Consider the following 13,206-nt stretch of genomic DNA (forward strand, 5'->3'; position numbering starts at 1 on the left):
AACATGGTACAAGATATACATTGTGTACATTAGTAACCATAGTAGCCATGATACCAGCTACACATGGTCTATGGCAGTTAACATGGTACAAGATATACATTGTGTACATTAGTAACCATAGTAGCCATTATACCAGCTACACATGGTCTATAGCAGTTAACATGGTACAAGATATACATTGTGTACATTAGTAACCATAGTAGCCATGATACCAGCTACACATGGTCCATAGCAGTTAACATGATACAATATATACATTGTGTACATTAGTAACCATAGTAGCCATGATACCAGCTACACATGGTCTATAGCAGTTAACATGATACAAGATATACATTGTGTACATTAGTAACTATAATAGCCATTATACCAGCTACACATGGTCTATAGCAGTTAACATGGTACAAGATATACATTGTGTACATTAGTAACCATAGTAGCCATGATACCAGCTACACATGGTCTATGGCAGTTAACATGATACAATATATAAATTGTGTACATTAGTAACCATAGTAGCCATGATACCAGCTACACATGGTCTATAGCAGTTAACATGATACAAGATATACATTGTGTACATTAGTAACTATAGTAGCCATGATACCAGCTACACATGGTCTATAGCAGTAAACATGATACAAGATATACATTGTGTACATTGTAACCACAATACCAGGTACACATGGTCTACACCAGTGACCATACATGTCGATACTTTTAATACAAGTATTTCACAAGGTATTTTATATGAGACCCTGCAATTTTCACAATACTTAGAAGTCAAGGGATGGTAAATTAGTTGCTTGATGTTTAACATGGTTTTTATTTCTGTTTATAATATATAATAGGAGGTACTGTGGTACAATGGCTGTGTGCCTACAATCATAGTGTTGTGAGTATGAGTAGGTTTTTGCTATTGCAGTTGCATAGCACATTTTGGAAGTACATGTAACATATTCTTTGAATCCCATCAAATTATATATTTTTAGAAAACTTATTTTTCAAATAATATGAAATAAATATTTCTACAAAAAATCGTACCGTGTAATCACTGTACAAATAGAGAGGTGTTATTTTTTAAGGAAACCGAAATAAGGCCACAGAAATGATGTTTGTGGTACTTAGAGATACTATAAAAGATTTCAATTCAATTTCCCTGTTCATCTAATGTTGCGTAACCTGGATTTTTACCTCATAACACTTTTTAAAAACATTGTCAATGTTGTTTTAAATTATGATACCCTGTGTCACAGTTCACAAAGGGGAGAGTTGTGTCGTATTTTCATAAAAGATTTCAATTCAATTTCCCTGTTCATCTAATGTTGCGTAACCTAGATTTTTACCTCATAACACTTTTTAAAAACATCGTCAATGTTGTTTTAAATTATGATACCCTGTGTCACAGTTCACAAAGGGGAGAGTTGTGTATTTTTTAAAGTCAAAGTGGTAGACAAACTATCTTTGCCAGATTTCAATAGCAGCTATCAGAGAATACCTATGCCAAAAATCGTGGAGCAGCTGGGAGTCGAGATCAACTCTCTAGACTAACCCCAAATACTGATGTTTACTTATGCGTGAAAAATCACAAAAAAATATAAAACACACTGTATCTCAGATTTACTCAAAATGTATCACCCTCTTAAACCATTGCAACAATTGTTGAATGCATGCTTTATATATTTGTATAAAAGAATATGGAAAAAAAGTTAATTTGATATTTTCAAAGAAAAAAACTACTACATCCTTAACTTTTAGTGCTTCCTTCCACCCAGGAGTAAATAGGTACCTGACAGGAATAATTGGCAGCTAGCCCATGTGGGCCTAGTGGCAGTCGGGATTGTATGCTCCCTGAGGAGTTGAGTTTGTTTAAGGTATGACTTGTATATATGGCCAGTCTATCAGGGTAATACTGTCAAAGCACTATTTGAGCTAGATGTCATCTAGAATGTTTGTGCAAACTATCAACAGATACATGGTCAACCAGGGGAACATAGTGGCAATTAGGCCAGAAATGCTTATTTATTAACAAGCAAATGAATGGCTGACATATTGACTATCGCAATTTCAAAATCAGTACCTACCTGCTGCTGCTGCCTTGGTGTAAGATTCTGTACCACAATGTGAGCAGAATTTTCCTCTTAACTCCTTGCCACAGTTGCAACAATATTTATGTTCTGATAAGAGACAAATAAATGAAATCATTTAATGTGTGAGACTAAATGAAGTTGCTAGTATAACATCATGCTTAAAATTACTAGTACATATCATTACCAACAAACATCCCACAAAAATGCATTTTGATTATCTGGATTTGCACAGTTTACAAAAATAACGACTTGCTCGAGATCCCCTTAATTTTTCCATTATTATTATTGTTTATATGGAATTTGTGTACTGCAATGGGACAGAATATTTCCATGTACTAGTATACTCATAGAACACAGTAGTCCACCCCTGCATATTTATGAATATTAAAACCAACTTTGTTGAGCACACCTATATTACAGCAAGTCTCAGAAGTATTGGGGCAGCCAATTTGCAAACTCGCTAGCGAATTAGCTAACTGCTTGGGTTTTGATAAAACAGTTGCCTTTCAATTCTCGCTGGCGCCGACTCGTGATCGCGTTCACTCTGGGCGAGTCTATATTGCATTAGGGAACATGGAATGCTTTTACGTAGCCTGATACATGTCTAGATTCCCCTTAATAATTTACTTTGCGAGGCGTGATAATGTGAAAGTAGTTTCCCTGGTCAGCCTGAGAATGTCCACAGTCAGCTGGCGTACAAGTGATAATATGATAAATGCGATTAATCCACCGATATTTACTATTTGGCGGTAGCCATCTTGAACACTGATTGAAACAGTTTCTTACAAATCAGGGAGAAAATAAATTTTCACATTAAAACAATTCGTTGGGGTAACATTAAACCAGCCGCTAATAAAATTCAACTTCTGTCCTCGTTTTTGTGTGGACAATCCCTGTATACGAACACCTCATTACACAAAGAAAATAGAACATTTTCCCTGGTATAATTGAAAGCAAAATTGCCATCCAACCAAAGTATGGCTCCAACTGTTATATGGATTCATCCAGAGTGAGTGTGATCACAGGACGGCGACAGCGAGATTCGAAAGCCAATCGTTCAGACAAAACCAAAGCAAACCAAAGCAAATTGGCTGCCCCAATACTTCTGAGACTTGCTGTAATGAATTAGTAATGATTACTGGACCCCCCTCCCCCATCTACTCCAGTAATCTGTATATACATATTAAGAGCTTAATTATATCTTCTTTGGAAAAAAAAGTGGCTAGCTGTGGTTCATAGCCCGACTTTTTCCTGGTCTCTAACGGCCCCGGTTGGGGGGGGGCTGTACGCCGAGTGTCTGAGACCATGGCCCCTTGTTGAGAGGCCGTGCTTCGACAGAGTGGGAATGTTGCAATTGATATCAAGTTCCGGGATCACGTTTTAGCTACTTGTCTACATATATCACACCTGCTTATCCATTTTTGGACATCGAAGGTGATGTATTACTACTTCCATCATTCCGATGATTCTAGCGGCGAGCGTCCGGTTGACAGCATTGACAATGGCCTGACGCCCAGGACTTGAATTTCAGTCAGGAAGTTCATTAACAAACTTAACAGTATATAATGTGAGATTCTTACCTGCTGACATCTTCAACGTACTTGGTCGGTGGGAATACTACGTTTATAGCAGCGCGGGGTTAGCAGACAACCATTTGGTACAATGGCGGAAATGGTCGCGAGGAGTTCTGGGTAGAATGATAACTTCCGTCCTGAGAATTAAATGTTTTGTCCTGCGAAATAAATGTTTTGTCCCGTGGAATACAAGTACGACCACATCATATATATGTTACGTTCTATGGCATATATTTCAGCGCAGAATTAGATATTGTATTTCCACATTATTGTAGGTAGTTTCTCTTGTTATTTTGATATCCAAACAAATATTTTTTTTTAAATCGTGAAATATTACGTTTTGTCCCACCGATTAAATGGTTTGTCCCACAATCTTAAAGTACGGCCTGCTAAAAATATATAACTGAATCCTGAAATATTACGTTTTGACCCACAATCTTGAAGTGCAGTCCAGTAAAATTATAATTGTGTCCCGGAATATTAAAGTTTTGTCCATCTAATTAAAAATGTTGTACTGCAATATTAAAGTGTTGAATACAGAAATTGTAGTTTCGTCCTAAAATAATAAGTTTTGTCCCACGAATTTAAAGTTTTGCCTCCCAAAAATAACCTTGCCGTGGCACCTGTGGGCCACCGTATTTACAACACTATTCTCAAATATTCATTTCATTCAGCGAAATATTAAAGTTAAAGCGCAGTGGTCGTCGTACAGCGCGTGTTCGAATTTCATGTAAATAAACAATGTATTTTACACGCGTTGTATACGTCGCTATGAGTCCCATATCGAACAGGCCGCGGCGCAACGACTACCGCCCTTTAACATATAAGTACTTGTGGTATTTAATTCACGTGCTGCTGCCATATGTGTCTATGATACCAATATAATACAGATTAAATACTTTTTTTCTACTCTAGTATCAGTGTCATAACAACGTTTTGTTTAGTTTTACTTTACGTCATGTGTACCATTTGAAGAATGAAAAGACAAAGTGTTGAAGCAGGTGCTGGTTCGTCACGTAAACCTGTAAGTATGAACACTACATTCACACATGACATGATGCGTCAATGCTGTCTAATATATGCAATAAGTTTATAATATTATAATGCAACTATAAGTATATCAAGACATATGTCTATCACACTTATGGTTTTTTTTGGATGTGATTTGAAAAACTATACAATATTATAGATGATAGTTTTATTATGAATATGACACTAAGTATTTTCTCTTTAGAAACTGCCAATGTTTGTTGATAAAGATATGAATGATTGGTGAGTATTTCTTCTCCTGATCATTGGTGTTCACTTAGGGTAAAAAATGCAGGGTAACTTGGAAAGGTGGTCTATTATGAATTGGCACATTTCTTTTATTGCTTTACACGTTGCTTTAGGATGTTATTCTTTGTGTGGAATCCGGTCAAAATCGGGTGGCAGCCATGTTTATTTTTATTATTAGAGGACGCTTTACGCGCATAATCATTCCATATTTGGAATTTGCATTTCCTAATATGGTATGATAAAAATACCCTGTAAAATACCGCAAAATTACGACACGCTGTAACTTATGGTATTACGGTGACAGATATATAATAATATCACATATAGTGTGTATTTAACAAGGCAATACAATGTTTTTGTTGATTTGCAGTGCCGAAACTATGCTGGTCATGGAAAATGAGATCCTTCTGCCAATAAAATGCAATACTAAATCACAACGAGAGGCACAGCGAGATGAGATAATTGTTAAAACATGTGCACTTCTGAACTCTGGAGGCGGTGTGCTGAGGATAAAAAATGTCGAGAATAAGCAGATAAATAAGTTACCTATATTCTTTGACAGGTGGCTCAAATCCATTGACGAAGCTATTAAGAAACTTATTGACCCACAGAATATGAGTGATTTTGTATCCGTAGAAGGTGATTGTTCCAGTGAATATGTTAATTTTTTTGTCACTGCCGCAAAAGAGTGGAAATCGATTAATCTTGACTGCTATAGCGCCTCCAACTGTGAAGTCACCAAAATGTCTATATCACAAGTAAAAACACTGCTCAGTGAAAGAAAGAAAAAATGCTCTATTAAATGTCATTTAGAGGATCTTCCCAAGCTGCCACACCAATTGACGAAAGAAGAGTATATGCCTGCAAACCTCTCTCGTGAAGATACACAAGTGCAGTTTAAAAACATAAATATATCTAAAGATACTATACTCTCAGACAACCTTGGTAAATATATTTCTGGTTTCGCCAATACCAGAGGAGGTCATATATTTTTCGGGGTTGATGACGAATGCATAACCAAGGGAATCGATTTGAAGAACATTAATTCTATAAAACTGAAACAAAAGGTCAAACGTGAACTTGAAAAAATACAATGGGGGTTCGTTCCGCAAGAGAACACACACTGGAAAATTACATTTATACCAGTCACCAGTGAGTCTTCCGTAGATAATGACGAGGAGAATGAGAAGATGGGAAATTGTCATGATGATGGAAATATTGTCATTGTTATCTCTGTTGCTGGTATCAAATATTCCGGAGGAGTATACCGTAGAATTCCTGAGAGCTATTATTTGGACGAAGAAACAAAGGTGGTAAAAATGGAAGACTTTGAGGAGTGGGCTGCTAAAACAAATACAGTCGGTGGAGGTAAGCATCAGTGAATATGAAGATTATGTAATATGTAGATTAATCACCAGCGTGAATATATGGCATGTGGTGTATGTTTTTAATCTTAATAAATAGTTACAACCAAATACACTAGGTAGTCTTGCTTTCGGTTTGTTAAATTTCGTTTGAATACATTATAAACATACACAAACCAAGATAGTTCTTAGATGGAGGAATTTCTGTGCAACACATTATGAGCAATAGAACATAAACTACCCGGTATTAAGATTTGATAGAATTTCAATTTTTGAAATCGGGTTATATGAATTATTTTCATGGACAAAATTAAAGTAAAATTGGTTGCTATTAGTTTCTTTAAAATTAACAATGCGAATCTTTACGTTAAAGCTCTACAATCATGTTCGTGATTGATATGGGACTCACATCGACGTATACAACACATGTCACACGGTCTCTGGTGAAATTGTGCAACCTTTTTCTTATTTTCACATTTTAAATTCAGAAGAAATGTCACCCTTATTATAAAAATGACCAGACCAAAATCCTAAAAAAATGTTCATCAAACAAATCTTAAAGAAACCAGCTTCACCTTGAATTTTGATTAATTAGGAAGGTCGCATTGTAAACATTTCGCGTGCAATGGGAGATAAGATGATGAAAACTTGATCTTAGTCGAATCTACATAAATGCTCAGTATAAATGTTCGGCTTTTTAACGAAACTTCTGGCACAGATTTTTTGTTAATACCAAAATTGTTGCAGTTAGTGTATGTCAAATACTACGTTATATCTAAAATATATCCGATAATACAACTTTTAAATCTTTATCAAAATGTTTGAATTAATTAAATTGACAAACACAGTACTTCCAGTGATCTGGCATTCGAACAAACTTAAAGCGCGGTGGTCGTCGCGCAGTGCGTGTTCGAATTTCATGTAAATAAACAATGCATTTTACACGCGTTGTATACGTCGCTATGAGTCCCATATCGAATGTGCAAAAGTATTTTAATGGTCCCGAACTACTAAGCATTGACTTTCTCACATACCCAAAACTAGACCGCCTGTCCGTGAACTAAACTTTCTACGATTCACTACTAATGCAACTACTAGTTTCAATTCAAACATAAAGACGATTGGTACACTGCCAAGTTTCAGGTTATTTGACCGTTAGTGTATAGCAAAAACATTATTGATAATTATAAAATACATGGCATAGTCTGAGTGCAATATGTGTAGCTTGTAGCAACATTTTGAAATATTATATATTTTTTTTGTATTTCACAGACTCGTCGTTGGATTATCGGACGAAGCGGATGGAGAAGTTGGAAACATCTAGTGATATATCACGACCGATTTACTACTTAGAGGATGATCAAACCATAGAGAATGCAAGGAAGGAACTATTTAGCGGTACGTGATGCATGTAAATGTATTATAGTAATTTTAATAGTGTGTCAATGTTTTTGTAAGCATAATGTATTTCCGCTTTGGCATTTTTAATGAAACATCAAAGCTGTTATATGTCTATCCATAGTTATATGTGGTATAGATATAGCCCTATGGGATGTAAACTTTCCATGTCTTTGTGGTTGAGGTCTATGTTTATATTGATGGTTGAGCTCAACACTTAAACTTTTCGGTTGTGGATGGTCACTTCCCCAACAAACACTCCTGGTACATAAAACAACCTAATCTACCAACAGTAATTGTTTTGATGATCAAACAATTGATGGTCAATCAATTTACATACAAAATGTTTACAAAGTAAACACTTAACGATAAGCAAAAAATATACAAAACAAAGCAAAAATAAAATAAGTGAACTGAAAAAAAACTTTCCAATGGTTAACAGATGTGGATCATTATACTGTTCTGAAAGCCTTCATTAGTATTTCCACTGATACAATACGTATAAGGAATTGCTCTCTATTTTATTGACATATGCATTAAATTATCATTTTTTAACTGCACATTTTAAGTTTCTTTCTTCTTCCACTGCATTTTATCACAAAATTAATTTCATGTCATACCTATATCATGTAATGCTATATCTAGATTACATATTTTATCTGCATCACATAATTGCTATATATACATCATGAGATATAATATCTACATCATATAATGCTTTATGTACACCATGTCAACGTAATGTCATCTACATCATAGAATGCCATATCTACATCACGTAATGACATTTACACATCACGTAATGCTGTATCCACCCACATCATATTATACATACATCGCATAATCTCCCAACAGGGAGACATTCTCCCAACTTGTATCTATTACAGGCTATGTGACAAATCTTCCAATAAATTTCCTAAATTTAGTTAAAATATTTAAAAAAATACCACTCAATCATAGGAATTTTACCATATTCTTTCCTGTATGGAAAAAATAAGGTTGAAGTATTTTTGTATTCTATAATTTGATTTTAGGTTATTAATTAGGATGCAAGACATCTCAATTATTTCTCTACACGTACTTTGCCATGAAGCCATTATGATAGTAAGATGATCACACAAGCCCTGTAACAAATGGAGTGCATTTCATTGATTGACAGTATTCTGATTAGTTGTATCGATTATCTATGTTTAAAAAATGTGGGTCTACACTTAGTTACAAGATACGTTGAATTATTTCCCACAGGAGAGAGTGTAACAGGTGGTGTTCTTCATAGTCTGTCGTCCACTTACAAGAAAAATATAGAAGACAACATACTAGAAGTGGTTCAAGGAACATCCATCTGTGTCAAGTCCTTTTATTGCGAGTGCATTAAAGACGCACATGCAATGAAATTACTTGTGCCTAATACACTAGTCTGCGATATTCTACTTTTCGTGGTTGGAAAGGGAATTTTCCTTCTGACACTTTCAAGAGGAGCAAGTGAAGAAATCTGCAAATACAGTCGAGAAACTGCCAAGGAGCTCAAATCTGCATTAGTAAAGATAGGGGACTGTACAAAACAGTTTGCAATCAATCACAATGTTGTTGATATCGATTTATTGAATGCGCCTGTAGAACTTGTCATTAATAATTTTTACCCGAAAGAGTATCACAACATCGACCAGGATAAAGTGAAATCTATCACATACTCACTGACTGCTGTATTATTATCATTCTCTTCAACACACCTCTCTAGTAAAGTGGGATGTACTTATCTAAATGCGTTAACAGTGAATCAGTTCCATATTTTCTGGAAGAAATTGCATGATTTTTCAAGTAAGCATCTATGGATCAAAGGGCCGCCTGGAACTGGAAAAACATTGATGGCTTTAGAATTCATGAAGAAGAAACACAAAGAAGAAAACCTTTCACCAGAACAGATTTTGTACGTGAATGAATACAAAGGAGCATTGCAATTAGCCTTGTAAGTAGTGATATACAATGCATGTTGTATGTATATTTAATACAAAGGAACTTGTGCAGTGTATTAGCCCTGAATTGCGACCAGTATTGAGAATACAAATATATGAAACGATCTATCTGAATTAACTCTTAAAATTGTCGTTTTTTGTAGGAAAACAGGTGTCTGTATAGCTATAACAAGAGCCGCGTTCGTCAGGGGTGACTTTCCTGAAGTGAAACACATCGTCATGGATGGGGTTCAGTTTTACCGACATGAAGATAGATATGATAAGTGGTATTGCAAAGCAAGAAGTATGACAAATAAGAGTGGTGGCTACTTCTGGTGTTTCATTGATTTGGCTCAGAAAATTAGAATTGATTACCCATATAATATGAGTGGTATCCCTGGCTTGCTCGAACCATGCTACAGTCTTAGAAAAGTTGTAAGAAATAGTATTAACATATTCAACCACGCTAAACAATATCTATGTGAAGTTTTGTATTCAGAGGGGATAGAAGTTGCACACAGCTTCGATGGATGCTCTCCATGTGAAATAGAGCATTGCGAATCTCTCCAACACCTCGGCTCGATTCTTGACACTTTGAAATCTGAGGGTTATTTACCTCAAGACATAGCCGTCTTAGTTAATACAAAGAAAGACATCAGTAAAGTCAAATATGAAATTGAAGCTTTAGGATATAATGTAAAGGATGAAGAAAGTACCCAGTCAGACTGTATAGTGTTAACTAGTATCAGAAGTTACAGTGATTTAGAAAGGCCAGTAATTATTGGAATTCATCCAATGGCAGATGGTCTGACTAATCATCTAGACGCACTCATGTTGATTTTATGTACAAGGGCTCTGTGTAAACTATTTATTCTTTGGGAGAGACAAAGTTATCCAGGACATCCATCACTATTCGCATGTATGGAAATAGTATAGTTTCCTTCAGAAGATCAGGACAAAAATAGTCAAATTTGTTTGAGTAAAAGCTCCACAATTAGGGTTCATTTCCAGAATAATTTGGGCGAGAAAGTCTGGTGGCGAAAAGGTTAATATGCTAACGCTATCGCTTTTTCAGTTTCACCGTTCTTTATTACATTTTTTCTGCAGTAGTGAAAAAAAACGAGTCTGTTTATAGTCTTTTATTAGTATTCGATGTTACAGTGAACTGGAGCGGCCTATAATTATTGGAATTTACTCGCTTGAAAATGGCAGTGTACATCTTCTGGATCCACTAATATTGAATGTGTGTACGTACGTAGCCCGTGTACTATATATATATGCTCTGGTAGTCATGTTGATATGCTAGGACGTAGCTACAATTTTCATAAATTTTCCCTATTTTTAAAAATGTTTTCCCAATTTACCTTTTCTGTTTGCAATCAAGTACTCACTTTTCCGTACCCTCTGCACAAAGTCTTTAAATTCCTCAAATTTTGGTTTTTTACCCTGACATCTGCAAATATAAATAAACCTCCTGGCAACCAAAAGCAAAAAGTTTAACAGGAGGGGTGAAGACTATCACCAAACAAAAAGCATTCTGGGTCGTTTACCCGAGGGAAAATCAGTTTTGTCCCCCATATCTGATTTTCCATTGAAATTTTCTGAGCTTTGACTATTGTGAGTTTAAATGGTGCTAAGTAGATAATTTCCCATTCAGTAATATTGGAGTTCAGTGTTTTAACATGATAAATTTCAAATCTTGGCGAAATAAAATATTGCTTTATCACTTCTGGAGTCACCAACTTAGTTTTACATTGTTTCAAATGAATTTGAATGCCCACAAATCTGATACCCAACATGTCATCCTCAAGGCTAGCAAATTTGTTTATATCTACTTCCCTTTTCCACTCGCAACTCCAGACTAATCCAAAAACCTCTTGTGAGGTATTCCCATTTTTTCCACTTCACCCCATTAAAGAAGTTGGCCCTTATTATCAAAAAGATTTCCAACATAGTGGAAACCAGCCTCCCTGAAATCTCCCAAAAATATACTTCTGCCTCCTTGTAAATTATATTTGTTGTTCCAAATACTTTGATTTAGGGGATGCTTTTCACCATCTGGCAGAGCTGTGACTGCTAGCCACGACTCTAACATACTACGTAAGAAATCCCTCACAGTAATAGGAAGAGCATTAATATTAAAATTACTCCTTAAAAGTGTTTCTATTCCCCAACTCGAGGCAGTTTCTTCTGCAATATTCATTTCCAAGGGTGGACTATATCGTTGTCAAACAGATGACGTAATCAATCTATTCGTTAAGCAAAAATATCCCCTATCATTGTTTTCATGGCCACCTTATCTTTTCCTTTCCAAAGAAATGTAAATAACATTTTGTTTATTTCTTTCAGGTATCTATTAGGGCAATCCGAGAGACTAAGAATATACTGAACTCATGAAATACCCATAGCTTTAATAATTTGGATTCTCCCAAGCAGTGTTAGGTCTCTCATTTTCCAGAAGTGTAAAGATACTTTTAGTTTCTCTATGGGGATTGTGACATTTTTATCCATTGCCATTTTTCTGTCATTTGAAAAGTAAACACCAACAATTTGAATCATAATTGGCCATTTTACCGCAAGGGGTTTCTTTTTACATTTGCTTTTGTTTCCAATCCACATTGCTTCACACTTAAACTTATCCTGGTTAATTGCTAACCCAGATATTTTTTCGAAATTACCCAATTTTTCAAACAGTTTTCTACATGAAGAGAGATCACTGAGGAAGCATGTCAGATCGTCTGCAAACGCACTTTTGAGAGAACCAAAACCCGGAACCGCAACCCCTTCAATATCCTGACTGGACCGCAGTGAGCACAGAAATATCTCCAACACCAAAATGAACAACAGGGGAGAAATTGGATCCCTCTGCCTAACTCCTCGCCCCAGAGGGAAATATCCTGTACTGGTGCCTTTGTTCATAGCACAACTGGAGATGTCAGAGTAAAATACTTTTATCCATTTTATAAAACTTGGGCCAAAATTATAAGTCTCCAATGCTCTAAAGAGGAAAGGCCACTTTTTCAAAGTCTATTGTTAATAACAAACCAGGGATGTCCTCCTCGTCCATGTACTCCATTACACAGTCAACCAATCTCACAACATCTCCTATAAATCTATTTTTGACAAAAGCCGATTGGGTTATATGTATTAACTGCGGAAGAACTTTTTCTAATCTTTTAGTTATACATTTTGTACCAATCTTATACTAGTAATCTGAATTGAGGAGTGATATAGGCCGCCAATTTTGGATCTTGCTATTATCCCTTCTATTCCTTTTTTCCCCAGCAATATTAATACAGCTTGTGGTTGAGATGTGGATAGCCTGCCTTTCTCAAGGGATGTTTTTAGAGCCCTCGCCATAAATTTGTTAACCAATGGCCAAAATTGTTTATAAAAATCAGCTGGCAGAACGTCATTACCTTAGGTTTCATTTGGTACAAAAGTTTTAATCACCTCCCAGGCTTCCTCAACAGAGATGAGGCCTTCACAAATGTTTGCCTGATCTTCAGTTTTGGAATGTCTGGATTATCAAAAAATGAGCATTTTCCCT

At 35.7% G+C, this 13,206-nt stretch overlaps 1 protein-coding gene across 1 annotated transcript in view; it reads left to right on the forward strand.

Moving 5' to 3' along the window:
- Positions 1–11,394, forward strand: part of LOC100372251 (schlafen family member 9-like) — a 28,376-nt gene extending 16,982 nt beyond the window's left edge. Inside the window, exons 2-7 of the mRNA XM_002741639.4 lie at positions 4,580–4,688; positions 4,899–4,936; positions 5,313–6,310; positions 7,579–7,704; positions 8,950–9,670; positions 9,821–11,394. Of these exons, the coding sequence (XP_002741685.2) occupies positions 4,641–4,688; positions 4,899–4,936; positions 5,313–6,310; positions 7,579–7,704; positions 8,950–9,670; positions 9,821–10,592 (2,703 nt within the window). The 5' untranslated portion in view covers positions 4,580–4,640 and the 3' untranslated portion in view covers positions 10,593–11,394. The remainder of the gene's footprint in view (positions 1–4,579; positions 4,689–4,898; positions 4,937–5,312; positions 6,311–7,578; positions 7,705–8,949; positions 9,671–9,820) is intronic.
- Positions 11,395–13,206: the final 1,812 nt, after the last annotated feature.

Source organism: Saccoglossus kowalevskii, chromosome 6 (assembly GCF_978046115.1).
Source record: "Saccoglossus kowalevskii chromosome 6, keSacKowa6.1, whole genome shotgun sequence".
In the NCBI taxonomy this organism is placed as follows: Eukaryota; Metazoa; Hemichordata; class Enteropneusta; family Harrimaniidae; genus Saccoglossus; species Saccoglossus kowalevskii.